Source organism: Mustela erminea, chromosome 1 (genome assembly GCF_009829155.1).
Source record: "Mustela erminea isolate mMusErm1 chromosome 1, mMusErm1.Pri, whole genome shotgun sequence".
Classification (NCBI taxonomy): Eukaryota; Metazoa; Chordata; class Mammalia; order Carnivora; family Mustelidae; genus Mustela; species Mustela erminea.
Genome location: NC_045614.1, coordinates 216,202,843 through 216,225,770, shown reverse-complemented (window position 1 = coordinate 216,225,770; position 22,928 = coordinate 216,202,843). Strand labels below are relative to the sequence as shown.

At 51.3% G+C, this 22,928-nt stretch overlaps 2 protein-coding genes across 4 annotated transcripts in view; both read right to left on the bottom strand.

The window, feature by feature from the left end:
- Window positions 1-17,593, bottom strand: part of FAM3B (FAM3 metabolism regulating signaling molecule B) — a 58,058-nt gene extending 40,465 nt beyond the window's left edge. The window contains exon 1 of the mRNA XM_032355596.1: window positions 17,525-17,593. Coding sequence (XP_032211487.1) covers window positions 17,525-17,585 — 61 coding nt within the window. The 5' untranslated portion in view covers window positions 17,586-17,593. The remainder of the gene's footprint in view (window positions 1-17,524) is intronic.
- On the bottom strand, window positions 15,036-17,461 carry LOC116597622 (translation initiation factor IF-2-like). Of its 3 annotated transcripts, none has more exons than XR_004288705.1 (2): window positions 15,849-16,341; window positions 15,036-15,621 (listed from the first exon to the last, which is right to left on the bottom strand). XR_004288705.1 is itself a non-coding variant. In XM_032355612.1 (2 exons), exons 1-2 carry the CDS (start codon window positions 17,340-17,342, stop codon window positions 15,598-15,600), a joined length of 807 nt encoding a protein of 268 aa, XP_032211503.1. In that variant the 5' UTR covers window positions 17,343-17,461; the 3' UTR covers window positions 15,036-15,597. The 3 variants fall into 3 exon arrangements, 2 of the variants coding, with proteins under 2 accessions (XP_032211503.1, XP_032211493.1); XM_032355612.1 differs by lacking the exon at window positions 15,849-16,341 and adding an exon at window positions 16,560-17,461; XM_032355602.1 differs by lacking the exon at window positions 15,849-16,341 and adding an exon at window positions 16,560-17,461 and having other exon boundaries at window positions 15,036-15,505.
- Window positions 17,594-22,928: the final 5,335 nt, after the last annotated feature.

Here is a 22,928-nt window from a genome sequence, read left to right as displayed (position 1 = left end):
GTCATCCGCAGTGGCCGACAGACATGTCCTCCTCCGGGCTTCTAACCAGCAGGTGCCACATGGAAGGGTCGGAGCAAAGGCCAGTTCCAAGCGCGGGCAGGGAGTCAGTTCAATTCCTCTTCAGAGACCCTCACTTACCCTGCATGTGTGCCTCTGTGTGTGTCTCCTACCCTCCTCCCCACGCTCAGACTCCTGGGGTCTCAGTTTGGTCCCGGACCCTTCACTTACATTGGAGAAGACAGCAGTCCCCAAACCAATTTGCATTCGGCCAGGCTAATGCAAATGTTCCTGGGTCATTTGCTGCCCAGGGTCCGAGACTGTCGCAGGGAACTGCTTCAGGTCCCGCCTGGTGTGCACTCACCCTGGGGACTGAAGCAGGTGTCCAGCCCCGAGACTGGCTGGCCCCAGCTGGTCTGGCTCCCAGGTCTGTCCCCCTGGCAGCCAGATACTTCCAGGAACAGGTCAGGGGATCTCAGGGCACCCTCCTGCCCCTCTACCCCGGGGACCCTGAAGAAGGCAACTCTGGACCCCTAAGAACACACTTTGGTGCCATCTCCTTCAACATGATGTAGGACGAGGAAGCTGTCACTAGCAGCCTTGCCAAAGGGAAACCAAATCCCCCTGGAGACGGCCACACCTGCTCCTTTTGTCTTGGGGAGGGGGGATGAGAGAGGGCTGAGGGTGGGTGAGCCGCTTTGTAGCTGCTGTCCCTGTCCTACTGACTGAGGCTTTCTGGTAGAAAGGCCGGGAACAGACACGTCTGAACATCACAGGAGGTTTGGAAGGGAATCTGCCTTGAAAGTTTCACACACCAGTGACCTGCTTTTGAGCACTTCGGATAACCGCTACTAGCAGCTGTCCTAGGACAGGGGAAGAGCAGTGGCGGCTTAACTTACTTCCTCCCTTCCTTCCATCGGAATGTCCCCCCCCACCCCGTGATCTTTCTACCTGGGACAGACCCAGGGCTTGACCCAAGTATCCAGGAAAATGGCGCTTCCGAGAATGTTGCCAAATCCCGAGCTCACAAAGTCCAAAGTAACATGGTTCTGAGATTCTGCGGCGGGCGACCCTCTCTTAAGCACACATATCCATATAAATACAGGTCTGAGTTATGCCAAAGCTTTATGCAAAAGGACCACATGGGCCACGAATGACTCGTAAGGGCCATGTGTGGAAAAGGGGTCGGTAAGGCAAAGTAGTCTAAGAATACTCAGCATTTTCCACCAAGTAGCCAGCAAAATGTTTTAAGAATCTAGAAATAATGAAAAAAAAAATCTTCCAAAATAGTTACCATGATAGTAACGCCCCGTTGCTTCTCGGACTTTGGGCTAAGATCAAGTAAAAGTAATGCCCCAAGGGAGACGTTTTCTCCCCGCAAAAGAAACATACATTGCCACCCATTTATACAATCCACACAAGTTACCAAAAACAATGCTGTTCATAAACTAGCAGTTTTGTAGAGAACAGGACTGTTTCACACAATAAAGAAAAGTCTTGAAATCTGTCTTGCCAAACTTTGGGAATGGAGCCGCAAAGGTGGTGTTTAGAACTTTCTGGAGTGTGACCACACAGCTGGAATGTGTGCCCCAAGGCAAGAGGATGGTTTAGTCCACCACCTCCTGGCAGACAAGCTGCCCTCCAGGGGGGGCGACGGGCCACTACAGGAGCCCAGAGAACTTGCCATTTCAGACCTGCCCATTTTTGCACAAGGTATGCTGCCTTGCTCCAGAAGAACAGAGAAACCCACAGGAGGAACAAAGGCGGGCGGGTTAACCGGGAACCCCAGAGTGAGCCCTGTCGGGGGAGGCAGGCGGGGGAGGGACCAGGGACCGGCTGGCAGAGGCTGCTGTCCTGAAGGCAGGCTTTGAGAGAAAACGTGCCTCGTGGGATGACTTTCGTTTCCTCTTCCCTTTTTCCTAGTTTTTCCCCAAGCCTTCTGCAGTCTCAAGTAATTTGGTATTTGGAAAATATAAAAATGGCCTTATAGAGAGATGCTAGCAGAAATTTTATAGCCAGAGTCCACGGGGCATTCCGCATTCAGCCGTCCGCACCCGACTTAAGCAGGCTGCCTCACGGTCCCTCACTTGTCATGACTTCCTGGGCTGGTCAGTGGCACCTGTGGCTAGCGACCCTCGACCCTCGCCAGAGCAGCGTGGGGGAGCGGGGGAGCCCAGAAGTGCCCCTACTCCGCAGCACGAGCCCTCCCCGTGGACGGAGCCCCCTCCTCTCTGCCTACCCCCCCCACCCCGCTGCCTACTTTTCAGGCTGCGCATCAGACTCACGGAGCGGGAGCCGGTGTCGGACTATCCGCGTGGGAACCGGCGACTTGGCCCTGCCCGAGCCACCTTCTGATCCCAGGGTCAGGGCAAGACCCGGCCCCAGGGCCTGCCCCGCCCTCGGGCCCGCGCAGGGGCGGGGGCGGGAGGGGGGTCCCAAGTAGGGCGAGGGCACGGCTCTCCCCGCCCGCGTCCCCCTCCCTCCTCCGGGAGGTCGCACTCACCCGGCGTCCCCAGGCGCATCTTCCAGGCGCAGCTCTGTGGCGACCCCGAGCGAGCCTCGCAGGGGCCCCGCGGCGACAGAGACGCAGCCTCGAAGCGGCCGGCGGCGACGCGGAAGGAGAGCACAGGGCGGGCGGACGGGGCCTGACGGAAGCGCGGGTGCGAGCCGGGCGGGTGCCTGCAGCTCCGGCAGGTGCGGGCCGGGCAGGTGCGCGGGGCGGCGCCCACGGGCTCGGCCGGCAGCGGGGCGGGATGCTCCCTGCGCCCGGCCCTCTGCGGGCTCACGGGGGCCAGGAGTGCCCAGTAGGGTTTGTGCCCCGCGGAGGCCGCTGTGTCCGCCCCCCACCCCCTGCCCTTCTTCTTTTCAAAGATTCTATGTACCCGAGAGAGCGCACAAGCAGGGGGAGCGGCAGAGGGAGAGGAGAAGCAGGCTCCCCGCTAACAGGACTCCTTCCCCCCCCCCCCCCCCCCGCAGGGGCCTGGGATCATGACCTGAGCTGAAGGAAGATGCTTAACTGTGGAGCCCCCAGGCCCCAGGGACACTGTGTCCCTTCACCGTTCTTTCGCAGCCTCAGTGGCCAGTTTAATGTCTCGCGGGGGAAATGGCTACTAAGATAAATGAGCATGGCCTGAGCCTCTTAACCGTAAAAGCAAGTCCTAGCAGGGTCCAAGTTGGAGGTCGACTCCCCTGGGCCAAGGTCGCAAGGCTCCTTGCTTCTTCCGGGACAGTCCTGCGGCCGCGGTGGTTTGCACAGCCCAGCACAGCCCTCCACCTCTTGTCTCCTTCACTTCAGGGCTTGATTTGGGGGAGTGGGGTAAGGGCAGTGCCCCCTACTCCATGGTCAGGGTCACAGGTGTGCAGGTCCTTTTGTTCATACAGAGACCAGGGGTGCCAGGGCGGGAGTCTGGCAGGTGTTTGAAGAAAGCTTCCCAGAAGACACGCCAGCTGCTCTCTGTGGACTTACATCCTGACGTCCACCAGGCTTCTGTCACTCTTTGGAGTACACACTGGAGTCGTAGTGGCCTCAGGCTGCCAAGGGCAAGTTAAGGCTCCAAGCACCATTGGTCATTTGCAGAAAGAGTGTTGGAGGTGGGCAGGGTCCTACAGAAGACCCACTCCCACTCCCAGATTGCGCCGGCTCCGCACTTCTCCCCCGTTCCTGGTTCTCCTCTTCGGAACGCCCAGAGGCCTCAATAGTGCAGCGCAAAGTCCCCTCCCCTATCCCGGGATACCCGTCATGCTGTGGCTGTCAGAAGGGGCTTCACCATGACCCTCCTCCACCAGTCTTTGCCTCCTGACCGCTCCTGGGTGGCCCCATCCAGGGGGCCTGGGCAGACATATCCTGGGAATAGTTTGGCTTTACTCTTCCAGGTCACTCTTACCCCACTGGCTCCCAAACCCAGGAGATCAGAAGACAGGGTCTGCACAGTTCCTAGGACTTGAGACGTGTACGCATGCCTGCCTGGGCATTAAGCAAGCACACCAGCTCGTTAAAGTGGACCTTGGTTTCACTGACCAAGTCTCACCTTTGAGTAGCTCACCTGATTTTGGAGACTGAGTTTTATGTCCTGTTTTCATTTTCTTTCGGATTATGGTAAAAAAAAAAAAATGCACGACATAAAATCTACTATCTTTCCCAAATTTAAAAATTTACATTTAAAAAATTTACATTTAAGGGAACAGTTCAGGAGCGTTAAGTGTATTCACATTGCTGTGCAACAGACCTTAAGACCTTCTTGTCTTTCGAAACTGAAACTCTGTCCCTGTTAATATCGACTCCCCTTCCCCACCCCCCAGCTCTTGGACACACCACCATCTTTGTTTCTGTGAATTCGACTACTTTAGAAACCTCACCCAAGGGACGCCTGGGTGGCTCAGCTGATTAAGCATCTGCCTTCGGTTCAGGTCATGATCCCGCGCTACTAGGATCGAGTCCCACTTCGAGCTCTCTGCTCAGTGAGGAGTCTGCTTCTCCCTCTGCACATGCTCTCTCTCTCTCTCGCTCACTCTCTCTCAAATAAATAAATAAAATCTTAGAAAGAAAGAAAGAAAGAAAGAAACTTCACCCAAGTATAACATACACTATTTGTCTTTTTATGACCAGCTTATTTCACTGCATATAAAATCCTCAGGATTTCATTCTTTTTTCAGGCTGAATAATATCATATTATATGTGTATTCCACATTTTGTTTACCCGTTTATTTGTTGATGAACACTTGGGTTATTTCCGGCTCTTGACTAATGGAATAATGCTGCTATGAACACATCTGTACACATCTATACACATATGTACATACGTACATAGGTACATCTCTTCAGGGGCCTGTTTTCAGTGATTCGGGATACATACCCAGAAATAGAGATTGGTGGGCCCTATAGCAATTCTATTTTTAAGTTTTTAAGGAAACACCGTGCCGTTTCCCACAGTAGCGGCCCCATTTTATATTCCTAATAACGGTGTACAAGATGCCAATTTCTCCACATCCTCACCAACACATTTTGTTTTACTTTTTAAATTTTTACATAGTGGCCATCCTAGTGGGTATCTCGCCATGGTTTGATTTGCATTTCTCTAATTCTTAGCTGTGTTGAGCGTTTCCTGGGCTTGTTGGCCATCTGTTATCTACTTTGGAGAAATGCCTGTTCCAGTTCTTTGCACAGTTTATAGTCTGGTTTTGTTGTTTTGCTGAGTTGTATGGGTTCTTCAAACATTCTGGGTATGAGTTCCTTATCAGATGTATTGCTTGCAAATGTACTCGCTGATGGCATAGGTCGCTTTCTCAGCTGCTGTGTCTTGCAACACAGTCTGATATGGTCTCATTTACGTAGTTTTATTGTTGTTGTTGCTGCTTTTGCTTTTGGTGTCCTGTCCAAAAAATTACCAAATCTAGTGTTAGGAAGTTTCTCGTTAGGAGTTTCACAGTTTGGGGACTTACATTTAGGTCCTCGACCTTAGTTTTTGAGTTAGCTTTTGTGTGTGGTGTTAGGGAGAGCCAACCACATTCTTTTGATGTGGATGTCCAGTTTTGCCCACACCATTCGCTGAAGAGACCGGCCTTTCCCCATTGGACAGTTTTGGCACTCATGTGGAAGATCATCTGACCACACACGCAAGGGCTTCTTTTTGGGCTCTCTAGTACACTCCGTGGACATGTACAGAATCTGTCGTTAGGCCAGTGCCACCTGGTTACTGTAGCTTTAGGATGAGTTTCAAAATCAGGAAGTGTGAGCCTTCCAACTTTTTCTTTCTCAAGGTTGTTTTGGCTATGCAGAGTCCCTTCGGACTTCATGGGAAATTTAGGTTGAATTTTTCTTTTCTTTTCTTTTCTTTTTTTTTTTAAGATTTTATTTATTTGAGAGAGAGCGAGCGAGACAACGAATGGACTTCCAGAAGGGCAGAGGGTGAGGGAGAAACACTTTCAGCTCCGTGGGAAGTCCCAACACAGGGCTCGATTCCAAGACCCTGAGATCATGATCTGAACCGAAGGCACACGCTTAGCCAACTGAGCCAGCCAGGTGCCCCTAGGTTGGATTTTTCTATTTCTACAAAAAACACCGAGATTTTGATAGGGCTTGCATTGAATGTATAGATTATTTTTGGTGATATTGATAGCGTCAGATACTTAACTTCCCAATCTGCAAACACCAGATGTCTTTTCATTTATGGGCCACTTCCTTCATTTCTTCCAGCGATGTCTTGCAGTTTTCAGGGCACGAGGTTTCCGCCGCCTGGTTAAGTTAGGGTTTGTTTTGATCTTGCTCTCATTGTCTATATGCCAACCCCACTCCCCATGCTTAGCAGGTTTACAACAAACATGGTCACTCCAATTACCCCTAGCAGCTCCCACTATTTAAAAATTTAAAAAGACAGGGCGCCTGGGTGGCTCAGTCCGTTAAGCCTCTGCCTTCAGCTCAGGTCATGATCTCGGGGTCCTGGGATCGAGCCAGCATTGGGCTCTCTGCTCAGCGTGGAGCCTGCTTCTCCCTCTGCCTCTGCCCGTCCCCCTGCTCCCTCTCCCTCTCTCTCACTCCCTCTCTCTCTCAAATAAACAAAATCTTATAAAAAGACATAATTTCCACTTCTGGTCTATACTAAGAATTTTTTTTTTTTCTAAAGAGGAAATGCTATGTATATTAACAGTGAAAACTGTAAAGCAAGCTATGAGGTTAATAAAAGAAAGTAACTATTTAAATAAATCACTGTTTAAACACTTGGAACTCTAGTCAAGAACATCAGATTATATATTATCAAGATTATATATTACTGGGGTTCCCCGGGGGGACTCAGTTGGTTAAGCGTCCTACTCTTGATTTCAGCTCAGGTCATGATCTCAGCATCCTGGGATCGAGGCCTACCTTGGGCTCCCTGCTCAGCGGGAAGCCTGCTTTAGGATTGTCTCTCTCTCTCTCCATCTGGCCCTGCACTCGCTCATGCACATGCACTCTCTCTCTCCCTCTAAAATAAATAAATAAATAAATAAGTCTTTTTTTAAAAGCTTCTATGTTGTTTGTAATATACATGGAAAACACACACGAGATGCATGTTAAGTGGAAAAGCAGGAACAAAAGTGGACATTCACGCATATAAGGCTAGAAGGAAACACATAAAAACAAGACAGTGCTGCATACTATAAACTGGCAAATGACATTTGCCTGAGCGTACGATACAGCCACGTCACATTAAAATTTCTTTAAGTAAATCCGCACTACGAGATATGGAAGCAACCTAAGTGCCGCCGGGGAGAGGCATGGATACGGACGCCGTGCTGTACGCACAGCAGACTATGCTCAGCTACAGGAAAGACTGATACCCCGCCGTCTGTGACAACGCGGGGGGACTTAGAGTGTATTTATACCCAGGGAAGTTAAGTTAGAGAACAAGTCCCGTATGATTTCACGTCTCTGCGGAATCTAAAAAACAAAAGGAACAAACGAACAAAGGCAGAAATGGACTCATAAGTGCAGGAACAAACTGGTGGTTGCCAGGGGGGCCCTGGGGTGGAGGGACGGGGGACCCGGGTAAGGGGACGAAGAGGCACAAACTTCTACGTGTAATAGAGGTAAGTCACAGGGAGGAACCGTACAGTTTGAGATCCTGATACCTTTGCACAGGGACAGAGGGTAAGTAGCCGTGGGAGCACGTACAGTAACGCATGGAACTGTGCGCCTGGAACTGACACGAACGGCCCCCCCCCATTCCCCCATGTGCCCCTGGGCCTCCTGGACCACCGGCTCATCTTCGCAGCTCTTCCTTAGCTCACCCGAGGCCCAGGGCTCCCTCCCCAGGGACAGCCGCTGTCACTAGCAGTTCGGGCCAGCCCTCGGAGCCGGTCTGCACATGCAAACCTGCGTGTCTCTCCCTCGGCCTCCGGACACAAACACTGCATTGTACATGGTGTTTCATAACTTGCCTCTTGCGCTGTAAAATCTTAGAAAGCTTCCTACAGAAACACACCCAGCCTTTTGCTGTTGGATGGACACATTTTAAAAACGGGCTCAGAGGGCAGTTTGGGTCATTTGCGTCTGTCGCGCTACTAACAATGCTGTAATACCTGCCGGCGTTCACCTTGACATAAACGCTGAGGTGCGTTTAGAATAAATTCCTGGAAGTCAGTTACGGAATCAGAGGGTTGGCGAATTCTGGATTTAATGGGTATTTCCGGAGAAGTTACAGCAGTCCCCAGGCCTGCCAGCTGCACAGGAGAAGGTCCCTGCGTCCAAACAATTCCCAACACAACCTATCGTCCACCTCCTTGACCTTCACTCGTCTTTGTATGATTCTGTTGGCTTCTTTCACTAAAGGGATGGCTTGGGCATATTTTCATAGGTTTAAAGTCTATTTGTGGTTTGTGTGTATTTCTTTCTCAGGAACCAGGAGTGTAGTCATATAAATTCCCCGTTTTTCTCTTGTCTTTTTCTTTTTAATTTGTAGTAGCTGTGAGAATTGATTTTTTGCCTAGATAATACATTTATATGTAGTCAATTTTTAAAGAGTGTGTTCAAAATAAATTGTGATAATCACCTCCTCATCCTAACAGAAAATGAGAATTGTTGATTTCTCGGGTGTCCTTCCGGGACCTCTTTATACCTACCCCACCAAACCCTCTACCCCACCAAATAATGCACTTGCTTCAGCCAACCAGCGCACGCGCTCACGCGGCCCCACACCTGGCTTCTCAAGGTATCTCAGCGCGGCTGACCCTTGTGTAGACAGAGACTCCCACACTCTTCCAAGGGCTGCAAGGGATCTGACAGCGTTGATGGCCCGTGAGGTCTCTACCGGCTCCCGACTATAGACATCGGATTTTCTCATGTCTTCCGAGGACTGAAACGGCGACAAAAGTCTTGCACACAGGACGTTTCACTTGCGTGAGATGAATAAAACAACAACAACAAATACTCAGGCTTGGGGCGCCCGGCGGGCTCCGTGGGTGGAGCATGTGACTCTAGATCTCAGGGTTGTGAGTTCAAGCCCCACACTGGGCGCAGAGCCTACTTTGAAATCATAAATGAAACAGATTCCTAGACATGGAACCGCTGAGCTTGTGTTACCTTCATTTTGACCAAAGTTTGCCAAAACACACCTGGATGGTGTGGCACTCACTGACCCGCCTCTAGCTTCGCTGGTGCACACCTGTTTCATCTTAAGGGCTTTCTAGGATAATGTTTACCCTTCCGGATTTTCTCCCTGTTTACTCAGGAAAGCACTGCCGTTTAGGATGCGTCTCCTGCTAAGACACACTCAAAGGCAAACAACCAACAACAAGGAGCTGGGGTTGGAGGGGACACTCTCATACACCTAAATATGGTATAGCCCCTCCCCCAACTAAGGGACACTTGCTGTACACACTGCTCTGTAATTCTAAATTGTATATGACACTTTTTATGATTCTGTAGTAATTAGTCCCTTATCATAGATAATAAAAAATGTTTCCTGTTTTTTAGTATGGACTTTTCCCCCTGGCACAATTTTAAAAAGTTACCTGATTTTTCTTTTTGCGGCTTTTGAGTTCTTGTCTCGCATAGAAAGGCCGTCCCCTCCTCCCCCCATGTTTTCATTTCTTTTTAAAAATTTTTTTTTAATTGGTTTTAAAGAGATTTTATGTATTTGACAGAGAGAGAGTGTGCACAGAAGAGAGCACAAGCAGGGGGTGGGGCAGGCAGGGGGAGAGAGAGAAGCAGGCTCCCCACTGAGCTGGAAGCCCAACACCCAGGACCCCAGGACCCTGACCTGAGCCAAAGGCTGATGCTTCACCGACTGAGCCACCCAGGAGCCCTGGGTTTTCATTTCTTGATTAAAACATTTGATCCCTCAGGGCACCTGGGTGGCTCAGTCATTAAGCATCTGCCTTCAACTCAGGTAACGATCCCAGGGTCCTGGGGTCGAGCCCTGCATCAATGGCTCCTGGCTCAACGGGAAGCCTGCTTCTCCCTCTCCTAATCCCTATCTCACTATGTTTCTCTCTGTCAAATAAATAAATAAAAATCTTTTAAAAAATTTGACCTCTCGACACAAGATTTAGATAGAGACCCAAGCTTCCTTTCTTCCAGTTGGCCAGCCAGTGGCTCACTCTTTCTGGAAGGATCACTTCCCAGCATTGACGGAATGGCCCCTTCATCCTATGAAGTCCCATGTGTACTTGTTTTGATGTCTGGACATTGCAGTCTATTTTCTCTGCCTTGTCTCCTGCTCTGATAGTTCTTAGTGATCTCTGCATGTTCCTCTGACACATGAACTTGGGATTCCGCCGTCATGGCTCATGGCTGCAGAGTCCCCAGCACAGGACATGCTCTGTCCTGGAGGCCGTACTGAGAGACCTTCTTGTGCGCTCACAACAGCCTGAAGGGAGGCCCTCTCAGCTGTCTCACGGATGGCGAGGTGAAGCATCCACTGTCACAAAGGCCATCGCTCAGCGAGTGGGGACTCTAAAGGACTCCACGGGAGTCCAAGCGGATGTTCTCCGTGAGAGCACGTGCTCACTGAAATCACGGCTACGGCACAACCGGGGCCTCCTAACAGCTGTGTTCCACAGTCACGACCCCTCAGTTCTGTCTGTGTGGGTCTGCAGAGTCACCCAGCTGCTCACTTGAATTCTCCATTGCAAAGATCCACAGCATATAAAACGCTAAATGAGACCTCTCAAATTTTCTTGTGAAGAACTAGATTTAGCTTCTTTACAACGAAGTTGAGTGTTTTTCGTATTTATTGCACAGATGGAGACTGAACGTGTTGAAATGCCTGGAAATTTCTGGAAATGAACTTCCCTTCTGCTTCCACGGGTGTCTTTCCCTTTCTTTTCCATCCTTTGTTTCTCTGGCTGCAGTATGTTGAGCTTTTTCAGACTTCACTCTCCGGTTCACGAATCACATACTCAGCTCTATCTAATCCGCTGGTAAACCTGTTCTTTTGAGTCTTATTATGGTCACATTTTTATTTCTAGAAATGTGATTTGGATATTTCTCAGAACTGCTATGTTGTTTTTCCTAATTTTCTGTTTACTAAAGGTATCTTACAGTCTCCTCTTGTTTTGTTAATCGTAATTAGTCTAGCTAGTTAACAGTCTACATCGGCTGATTACAACTTGTCTGAAATTTTCAAGCTTTTTTCCTGGTTCTAGATTAGGGAGATTTGCCTGACTGGCTATGCACTGGGCATTGTATTTGAAAAAATATATATATGAAAAAATGCCTTGAGGCTAGTGGAGGTAATTCAGTCCTGAAAATCTCTGTGTTCATTTTTGCTAGGGCCTGAGTCATTACCACTCTGGGGCGTCTATAAGAAAATATAGAGTCAAGGCTTGAAAACTCATGGGTGACCCAGTTAATTGAAAATGGGCCATAATTCAACATAAGCCATTCATTGAAGTCGGTGTCTATCCTGATGGAGTTGGGCTCCATTTTTTTTTTTTTTTTTTTTGCATTGGAGGATCTACTATCATACTCCTCAATGCTAACTTGGGGGCTTCACAAGTACCCTTGGATAAAATGTAGTTTCCTGGCACGCTTCCCCCAGAGGTGAGGGTGCATCTTTGGGGAGCCCAGGAAGACTGTGAGCTTACTATGGAGTAGGGGCAAATGGCAGCTGGGGTGTTGGAGGAACAGTACAGTAAACAAGGAGTAATGCGTTTTCAACAGAAGTGCCGCCGACTGTGACGGACAGCCAGCAGAAGAGATAAAAGATGAGGGGAAGGTGCGTCTAGCCCTGAGACTGGTAGCTGGGGATAATGAGGCCCCCTCCATGACATCTACACCAGCACTCCCGGGGGGTCTCTCCAGAGAGGCCTTCCCTGAATGGCCAAGAGCCAAGCCCAGAGCCTCACCCTTCTCTCCCTGCTCTCGTCTTGACTACCTCTAGCACTATCCTGCCCTTCTCCTTGCTTGAGGACCTGCGTATGTCTGCCTCCTTCAGCAGAATATAGGCCCCACCAAAGCAGGGCCTCATCCCACACTGCCGGGCCCCGGTGCCTAGCACAGAGCCTGACGCCAAAGGGATTCTCACCAGATCTCTGGGGAACCCAAGCACACGTGAACTAACGTGTGAATCGCCGACTCCACTAAAGGTGTGTGACACGGGTCAGGAGGGACAACAGACAGCAGGGGGAGCGTTAGGAGTCTGATTTACATACTGAACCTCAATGTCTTAGAGCCAAATATATACTAGGTGTCTTTTTTTTTTTTTTTTAATTAACCATGTTTCCAGAGCCATTTTAGGTTCCTAGCAAAACGGAACAGAAAGCAGATGTTTCCCATACACCCCGCCCCCCACAGCCCCTCTCACTATCAACATCCCCCACCAGAGGGGACACTGGTCACAAATTCATAATCTATATTGACATGTCGTAACCACCCAGAGTCCGCAGGTTACACTACGGTTTACTCATGAGGTTGTAAATTCTATACCTTTGGACAAATGTAGAACAGCGGTTTCCACCCTGCCCTGTTCTACAGAGTAGTTTCACTGCCCTAAGAAACCCTCTGTGCTCTGCCTGTCACCCCTCATTCCCCCAGGCCCTGGCAACCACCGATCTTTGTCCTGTCCACACGGTTTGGGTTTTTCCAGAACGCCACACAGCCATAATACTACAGAGTATAAGGCTTCCAGACAGGCTTCTCGCCCTTGGCAATATGTATTTCGCTTACCTCTGTATTTTTTTTATGACTTGATCGCTCATTTCTCTTAGCACTGAGTAACTCATGGTTTGGAGGCGTCCATTTCTCTCTTCTCCGGCTGTGGGACATCTTGGTTTCTTCCAGGTTTTGGCAGTTATCAATAAAGCCTTTACCAACATCTGTGTGCAGGTTTTCATGTGGACATAAGCTTTCGACGGCTTTGGGTAAATACCAAGGAGTGTGATTGTTGGATGATATGGTAAGAATAGTTAGAATGAGTTAGCTTTGTAAGAAACCCCCCGAATCATCCGAAGTGGCCACACCATTTCTGCATTCCCCCCAACTGGGGGCGAGGGTTCTTGCTCCGCTTCCTCACCGGCATTTGGTGTTGCCAGCGTTCCAGATTTCACCTATTCTAATAGGTGTGTTAGTGGTGCCAACATTTTAATTTCAGTTTCCCTCCTGACATAGGACATGGAGCATCTTTTCATCCACTTATCTGACATCTGTGTATTGTCTTTGGTGAAGTGTCTGTTAAAGCCTTTGGTCCATTTTTAAACTAGCTGTTTGTTTTCTTATTGTTGACTTTTAAGAGTTCTTTGTATATTTGGGGGCAGTTCCTTATCAGCTGTGTCTTGTGAAAATATTTTCTCCTGGACTGTGGTTTCTCTTTTCATTCTCTTGACACTGTCTTTCGGAGAGCGGGCATGTTTAACTTCAAATGAAGCCCAGCGTATCAGTGATTTCTTTCAGGACCATACCTTTCGTGTTGTATTTAAAAAGTCATCACAACACCCAAGGTCCTGTCAGTTTTCTCTTATCTTATCTTCTAGGGGCTTTATAGTTTCGCATTTTATATTTATGTCTGGGATCAGTTTTGAGTTAGTTTTGGTAAAAGGTATAAGGTCTATTTCTCGATTCATTTTTTGCATGTGGATGTTCTAGTCTTCCAAGACCATTTGTTGAAAAGACTATCTTTGTTCTATTGTATTGCTTTTGCTCCTTTGTCAAAGATGAGTTAACTATATTTATGTGGGTGTATTACTGAGTTCTTTATTCTGTTGCATTGATGTATTCATCTATTCTGACACCAACACTGTGCTATCTTAATCACTGCAACTTTATCGTTGAGTCTTCGAGTTGGGTAGTGTTCGTCTTGCAACTTTGTTCTTCTTTAGTACTGTGCTGGTTATTCTGGGTCTTTTGCCTCCACATAAACTTTAGAATCCATTTGTCAATACCCACAAAATAACTTGCTGGGATTTTGACTGGGATTGCATTGAATCTAGAGTTGGGAGGAACTGATGTCTTGACAACACTGAGTCTTCCTATCCACGAACATGGTATATCTCTCCCATTTATTAATTTTGTTCAACAGCACTTTGTAGTTCTCACATAGACCTTGTACATATTTTGTTATGTTTATACCTAAGTATTTCATTTTGGGGGGTGCTCATTAAATGGTATAATAAAATTTTAGAACTGTTGTGATTAGATGAGTATGTGGCACGTGGCACAGACAGCCTGAAGCTAAGCAGGCCCCGAGACATTTAATTATTAATGCACTCTGGACTTTATCCCACAAGGCTTAGGCAGCCAGAGATTCTCCTGAGTTGGGGGTGAAGTTGTTCAGAATCCTGGTCAGCTGAACAACCTCGAGGAAAGTAAAGGCTTTCCATGCCCTGGAAAGCCTCCTGGGAAGGCTGAAGGACAGTGGAAGGGCTGACCCTTCTGAGCCTCTCCAACCTTAGGGGAGGAAGTGTTCATCTTTCAAGGGGCCAGAAACCCAGACAGAGGAGCTCTGGGAAAGGTACGGGCCTTAGTTCAATTCAATTCAATTAGCCAAGCGTTTATTGAGCAACTGCTAGACACCAAGCACTGTTTATGCCCCAGAGACACATCAGGAAAAAAACTGACAAAGAACCAGGACTTGGGCAGCTATGAAAAGTGAAGCAGAAACACAGGTCCCCTGTGGGGGAAGTCCCGCAGACAGGAGCATGCCAGTGGGAAACCCTCAAGAGGAGGAGAATATGCACGGCAAGCACCCCAAAGCTCTTGTGCAAGGGGTCATGCGGAAAGGCACCGGTAATGCCAGGGTTGGAGGCAGGGATGGTGATGACAAGCAGGACATGAGTCTGCCCTGGGGCAAGACGGGAGGGAAAGCAAGAAGCCTGAGGTTGGGGAAGGCAGCTTTTGGTTGAAAACTTTCAACCCTTTTCTACACCACAACTTTGTCAAAATGTCCTTGTCTGCAACAGGCTGAGAGGAGAAATCCAGGTACTGTGAACTCTGGCTTGGCAGGTGGCCCAGACTTAGTTTAGAGATGTCTTGAGTCTGAATGAGGTCCAAAGCCATGGGGAGAGGCGAGCTGAGAGTGCAGACGGAGGGGCCGGGTGCCCTTCTTTCAGAGGTCCTTCTGGGCTGTTCCGGAAGCAACCATTGTTCTTAGAAAGGACTGGGCAGTGAGAGTACAGGGCAGCACGTCTAAACTTCCGAACTGGTTTTGTTTTTCCTGCTTGTCAAGCTGTTCCTTGCAGACTGTTTCTCTGCGAATCTCTCCAAGGAGCCAGATGCTTTTGTGCAGATAATCCGCGGTGACTTCAGGGTCTTCATTTGAAAAGGTGTTGCTCACAGAAACCAAGAGCTGAGTCACACCCTTAGCTACAGAAATCTACCCTGACACGGACACTTACGGTGTGAGGAAGAGTCCAAATTTTTGGAGTATTTTTCTCCTAAACACTCCAAAATGGGGAGTGTTTATATCCTATAGTTCAAAATGTTCCTTTCTCTGTTTCAAGCATCATCATGTTGGTCACAGTCGGCATCCCGGGGCAGGGAGGAGCTGAAGCAGAATTCACCATCTCACGAAGAGGCCCTGTGCAGGGAGTGAATCATCTGTGGGGAGAAAAGGCACCGAAGCGTCATGGACATGAGTGAGACAGAAGTGAGAGAACGCTCCCGGGGCTGGAGCAGTCGTTGCCCATTTGTCAGAAGGGAGGGTCCACGGGAGCCTGGAAAAGAGGTTTTGGCCAAAAGTGTAATACAAATCGGTAATATAAACTGGTATTAACTGGCTGGTCCCGGAGACGGTTGATGGCATATGCTCCCGTCAGCTCAATGCCAGATCCCTGGGCACTGCACCTGGACACGCACACAGGACAGGGCCAAGGGAGAGTGCACACACGCTCACAATGACCTCCCAGACTCTGTGTGACCCCTGGTGTCGCCTCCTCCTCACCTTTATCCCCTCCTGTGATTCGCTGACTCGTACTTCACCCAGAATGCAAGATTCCTGAGAAATAAAAACAAGCAAACCAACTCCCCAACTCGCATGCTTTGCAGCTGTTTTTCACCTTTTATGAAATAATTTTTGCTGGTTGCAGTGGCTGAAATTTTTAGGACAAAGAGCACTGAAAGTGGATCAGACTGACCTTGACCCCCTAGTTGTGTCTCTCTCAGCAGCTGGGTGGTCTGGGGGTGTGAACTAATGTAGGAGTAAAGGGGTCCACAACACCCACCTCAGAAATGAGAGGAGAGAAGGTACCAGAACATGCTGATTGAAGGCACCCTAGGCGTGGTCGCGAGTGTTATTTTAATGAGTTATTTTGTGTCTCACTGTCATAAGTAATCAAGAGAAAAATGAGCTGAATTTCAGCTTTGATTTAGAAAAAAGTTAAGGGACTATCACAGCCCCACTCTGACACCTGTCCTAGAATATTCCAATGAGAAAAGATATTTCTTCCTTTCTCTCTTTCTTTCTTTCTTTTTTTTTTTTTTAAAGAGAGCACGAGAGTGTGAGAGCAGGGGGAGGAAGAGGGGGAGCAGGAGGGAGGGGTAGAGAGAGAGAGAGAGCATCCTAAGCAGGCGCCACGCGCAGAGTGGACAGACCCAGGGCCCTGTCCGTCCGCGAGATCAGGACCTGCGCGGAAACCAAGAGCCGGACGCTCACCCGCCGAGCCACTCGGGCGCCCCGAGAAAAGATGTTTGCTAAAGGTCCGTCCTTTGGGAAAGAAAACAAAAGAAAACGGCTCAACCGCACACGTATTAACAGCCCCAAACCGCTAAATGTAGGAAAAGAAAGAGTTTCTGAAACAGGGATTTGCGGTTGGGGCCGCCGCCCCGGTCCGCCGCGGCACCCAGACCACCGCCCGCCAGGCCGAGCGCACCGCCTGGACCCGCACGGCGCCCGCGACCCCGGTTCTCGCGCGTCTCCCGCGAAGCGCGCGGAGGACGGCGGCCCCGGCCCGGGCCTGGCGACACCCCACCCCCGGCCGCGGTGCGGTCCCCAGCCCGGACACGGCGTTTCCCACGCTCCTCCGGGGGTCCCTGGGGAAGCGCGGGCGTGCGTCGGGGAAGGACAGCGTCCGGGGCCGTCGCCGCGGTCCTGGCGCTCCATCGACGACCGCTCCCGCCCGACGCGCGGGTCCCCAGCCCCACCCGCCCGCGCCACGCGGCCCCACGACGTCCCGCCGACCGCCCGCCCCGGGGGGGGGACCCCGACAGCGCCCGACGGGGGACCCGGGGCGGCCCCTCCTCCCTCCCAGGCGCCCCCGCGCGCCGGCCCCGGCTGCTCTCCCGCAGGGACCCTCCTTCGGGGAGAAGCCGAGGCGGGGGGTCTGACCCCGGGGCTCACCCTGCCCTGTCCGCTGCCCTCGTGCGGTCGGGGCCGAGCCCGGGGGTCCTGGCGGCCCGGGGGTCCGCAGGCGGCCGGGAGGAAGGAGCCTGGGTCCATCCCTCGCGCCTCATCCCCGACCTTAGGTGCCGGTCCCCGCGACCCCTGTGCCGGTCCCCCTGACCCCGGGGTCTCGGCCTTCGTGAGGGGCAGCCCCGGTTCCAGACGCCCCCGCTGAGGGACCAGCATCCCGCCCCCGCCCCGCCCCCCCGGCCGCCCGGCCTTGCCCCGCGTCCTCTCACCCGGCCGCCGTCGCCCCCCGCCGCGTGCAGCAGTCGGTGCGCCTCGTGGGGCCCGCGCCATTGCCCCCGGACTGCGCAGGCGCGTCGCCTCCCCGGCCCGCCGCTGGGGGCGCTGTCTCGGCCGGCCGCCCCCCCCACCGCTTCTCCTGCCCCCCCCCCCCCCCCCCCCGCCTCTCCCCCTCCACTCCACCGTGTCCCCTGGGAGCTGCCATCCGTCCTGCGCCTTCACCCGACCTCCCCAAACCGGAGTCCCTGGGCTCCGCCGCCCCTTCTGCTGGGTGGACCCAGGGTGGGTCAGGCACAGGGAGAGCACAGCACCCCGGAGGCCGTGGCCTGGGGCTTTTCCCGAGTTAGGGTGGCTGGGACTGCTCGGCGAAACGTCCCTCCCTGCAGGAGGGCCCCCAGGGAAGTCCCGGAGGCCCAGAAGAGGGTCAGGAAAGGACAGGCCTTTGGGATAGGCCCCCTGTGAGGTAGCCTGTGAGCTCTCTGGGCCAGGAGGCCCCATGCCAGGTTCTAGCCACCCCCCCCCACGCCCCCCACACCTGCTTGCAGTTCTTCGAGCCAGGGTCCGGATTCCTCCCCGCTCTCCTCGGCCCCTTATCATCCTGCCTCATTTGGGGGAAGTGTGAGGAGGCCTTTAGAATGAACCCCCACAGTAAAATATTTCTCTGAAAATGCTCTTCTTTCTCCCCATCCTGCCGGGGGTGCTTCCGTACAGCTGGTGTAGAGCGGGGTTAATGACCTCCAGGCACCTGCATTCCTGTGGGTCCCTGGAAGGCAGGGCAGGTGTTTTCTCCGTCCCCAGTGCACAGGCCTGGGTGCGGTGCTCACTAAGCTTTCGGCAGTTATATGTGTGCTGAACGGATGCCTCTTAAAATGCAAGGCTGGGGAAACGTTCCGGCTTCACGTTATTCAACTCCCTCAAAGCCATTTTCTGCCCAGGCGGCGGTTCTCAGTCAGCTCAGGCTATGACAAGATACCGCAGACTGGGCCACGTAACCAGTACAAGTTCATCTTCTTACCGTTCTGGGGGCTGAGAAACCCAAGATTGGGGTGCTTGCAAATTAGGTTCTTGGGGAGCTCTCTCTTCCCAGTTTGCCGACACCTGCAGGCTCACTATGTGCTCACGTGACCTTTCCGTGTGGGTCGGAGAGAGACCGGCCTCTGTGCTATCTCTTCCTCCTCTTAGAAGGGCGCTAATCCCATCACGAGGTCTCCAACCCTCCCTACCTCATCTGATCTAACTCTCTCCCAAAGGCCACGTCGCCAAACAGCGTTGCACTGGGGTGAGGGCTTCGACAGAAGAATGTTGAGGGGGACACAAGCCTTCAGTCCAGAGCAGTGTGATATCCACACCCAGGGCCATGCCACCTTCCCGGAGGAAGTTAGGCGGAGTCCGCTTCTGTCTTAGAAGGCCTGATCTCCAAGGGCTCATGTTGGGTTCAGCTGGCAGAAGTAAGACGCTAGCATTTTTGGAACCTCTGTTGCATAACGCAATGCTTTTAGCTCCTACCAGGAAATTGCAATTTGAGTTGGGCCACAGGGATCAAGAAGAGAGTTGATGTCATACCTTCAGTTCCCAGTCTTGAGTGTTGACACAGAAGGTATGTTTGATCCGTACAGGGTTTGGCTGGAGGAAAACAGTTTTCGGGGAAAAATGAAACCATTAATTTGTTCTTGACTCATGGTACAGAACAAGTCAGAACGCCTGCTTAAGAAGGCAAAGCAAAAACTCCTGGGCCACCTTGCCTCCTAGCAGTCACGCCAAGTGTCCTGCCTTATTCTGTTCTGAAAATGGAGACTTCCTTTTCGACATAAGCAAAAAGCTGCTTCTCCTTTATAAAGTGAAACTGGGATCAGCAGAGTGGCAAGTAATTAAATACACATACATCTTTTTTAAAGGTGACAAGAGAATTTTCCAAACCTGTTTAGTGAAAATCTCTGCCTTCTTGCTAAAGGGATAAAACAAAAGAAGTTTCACTTTTTCCTCTGACTCAAGTTCTTCCGGTCACTGCCCGCCCTCTCTTCTGTCCAGTGTCTTCATGAGGTGGTGAGGGAGTGAATTAAACATTTCCTTCAGACCTGTTACCTCAATGACCTCATATTATAACAACCGGGCAGGAGAGGAGCATTGTTACACCCATTTCACAGATGGGGCGGCTGCTGAGGATCTAAGTGCAGTGAGTTGCTCAAGGTCACACAGCTGATGGGAATCACATTGAGGGGAGCGTGATGGCCCTGTCCTTTGTGCTCCGCCTGGGGCATCTGTAACACTGCGTTATAACGAGCCGGTCCCCTCATCTCCCCACCCACAGGTCCAAGTCCATGAGTGGCCCACAGGGAAGAACTCTCCCAGACTTGTGTGTCCGGCAACTAAAATGATCCTTGGCATACAGCAAATTTTTAATGCATGAATGTGCGAAAGCATGAATGAGTGAACAAATGAATTGTATGGAAAACAGAATAAAGTAGAGATTTCATGTGACTCGAATGTATAAATTCTAGGTCCTAATCCCGCCTACGGCTTTTCTGTAGCCAGCCGTTCCTTTTGTCACCCCCGCTGTGGCAGGGTGGTTACTGTTATTAACCACTGACCTCCACAGTTTCCGTAAGAATGAAGTGAACATCGCCCTGTAGGGCCTGTGCTTGCAGAGGTCAAGGTGAAATGCTGCCCATCGATGGGAAAGGGAGCAACAGAAGTCCCTTGGGCTCCCCCCAGGGAAGAGGCTGAGACCCCTCCCCCAAGTGCACAAGGAGGTCCTTGGATTTTCCCAGGTCCTGACAATGCAGACCACAAAACGTGGTTTGTCTTCAGGCTGCTCCACACCCTGGCAGCCCATGCGGGTAACAAGGTAAAGAGAACAGTCAACAAAACCAAAAGATAGCACACAGAATGGGAGAAGGTATTTGCAAATGATGTATCAGAGAAAGGGCTAGTACCCAAGATGTATAAAAAACTTATCAAACTCAGCACCCAAGGAACAAATAATCCAACCAAGAAATGGGCAGAGGACATGAACAGACATTTCCGCAAAGAAGACATCCAGAGGGACAACAGACACATGAAAAAGTGCTCCACATCACTCAGCATCAGGGAAATACAGATAAAAACCACAGTGAGATACCACCTCACACCAGTCAGAATGGCTAAAATCAACAAGTCAGGAAATGACAGATGCTGGCGAGGATGTGGAGAAAGGGGAACCCTCCTACACTGTTGGTGGGAATGTAAGCTGGTGCAGACACTCTGGAAAACAGCACAGAGCTTCCTCAAAAAGTTGAAAATAGAACTGCCCTATGACCCAGCAATTGCACTACTGGGAATTTACCCCAAAGATACAAATGTAGTGATCTGAAGGGTTACGTGCACCCGAATGTTTATAGCAGCCATGTCCACAATAGCCAGACTATGGAAAGAACCTAGATGTCCATCAACAGATGAATGGATCAAGAAGATGTGGTATAGATACACAATGGAATACTATGCAGCCATCAAAAGAAATGAAATCTTGCCATTTGCAACAACGTGGATGGAACTAGAGGGTATCATGGTAAGCAAAATAAGTCAATTAGAGAAAGACAATTATCATATGATCTCACTAATATGTAGAATTTGAGAAACAAGGCAGAAGATCATGGGGGAAGGGAGGGAAACAATGAAACAAGAGAGGAGACCAGAGAGGGAGACAAACCCTAAGAGACTCTTAACCTCAGGAAACAACTGAGGGTTGCTGGAGGGGAGGAGGGTGGGGGGTGGGGCGGCTGGGGATGGGCCCTGGGGAGGGCACATGCTGTGGTGAGCGCTGTGAATTGTGTAAGACTGATGAATCACAGACCTGTACCCCTGAAGCAAATAATGCATTCAATGTTAATTAAAAGGATAAAAATAAAAAAGGTATGCCGTGCAGCTGTAGGGTGTATGAAAAGTTCCCCAATACCAAGCCTCTTCCCAGCTTGCAGTTTCCATCACTACAGTCCATGGAGAGGGGAGGCCTGCTTCTCAGCTGGGGCTGCACAATGGAACCACAACTGCATCTGGGAAGTACAGTGCCAAGGCCTCACCCCCAAGATTCTGAAGTCATTGGGAGAGACTCCAGGAGGTGACATTTTTAGGACACTAGGTAACCCAAATGTATAAGCAAAATTAGATCCCACCGAGTTAGTGTATAGGGTTTCTCAACCTAGGCACTGTTAATGTTTGGGGCCTGATAATTTTGTGCCATGGGGTCGTCCTGGACAGGGTAGGACATCTGGCAGCACACCTGATCTCTATGTCCTGTGGGCCAGTGGGCAACACCCCACTGTGACCACCACAGACGTCTCCCTGGCAGGTCAAGCAGCCCTGGCTTGGGAGCCAGTGAATCTGATAATGAAGGACAGAGGACAGTGGCCACGGTGGCATGGGACACTGTGGGTCACGCCAGCTCCTGCACCTTGTGGGACTCGTTAGAGCTGCAGACCCCCTACCCCCACCGGAAGGGGGATCCTTATTCTCACAAGATCCCCAGGAGTCACATGCGCAGGAGTGTTGGAGAAATACCGCCGGGCACTGTGTCCTGTTCCCCTGGAAACCGCTTATCGAAACAGCGACGCACCAAGAGCCTCCAGACAATATGAGATCCAAGCCAGGGAGGGTCATTGTGGGGGGATGCGGGGGTGGGGGGGACCTCCCGGATGAGGACCCTGTGACAGTTCGGTTCCCTGCTGCAGAGCAGGACAGTCCCAGTCTGTGAGCGAGACAGAAGGAGGGTAGGGGGGCCTCGCTCTGTGGGAGGGCCGTGGGTGCGGACCGCCAAACGAGAGGAACCTTAACGCTTATCATAACCAGGAAACTGGGTGAGCAAGTCTGCTGTTGTCACGGACAACCTGTCCCTCCCACATCGGCCTCCTAGACACCCTGCAAATGACGGTCATGGTCACGTGAGGACACTGCTTCCAGGCGTGTGGAGGAGGCTGCCCCCTTAGTGGGATAAAGGCGAGGGGAGCGTGGGAGGGACGGACCCGTCTGGCCAGGGCCGTCAAGGCACGTCGTGGCGGGCGGAGCTTCTGGAGGGCTGCGGGGGCAGGTGGGCTGAGCGGGCCTGCCAGCTGGCCCCCCACACTGTCTCCGGGGGGAGGTGGTCCTGGAGCGCCCTTGGTGTGGAAACGAGATGGTGGCCGATGATATTTATCGGGGCTGGCACCCCCGTCCCTGCTGCCCTGCCCCCACCCTCCCCCATCCCCCACAGCGCTCACTTGCTATTACCTGGAGGGCACGTGAGCCTTCTCCAGGGGACTGCAAGCGCCAGGAGATTGCCGGTCTTTGACTCTCTCACCACGGACTCATCAGGGCCTCGGACAGGACCTGGGTCAGAGCCCCCGCTCCCTAAATATTTGCTCAGTGACTGAATAAAGGAATAAGCAA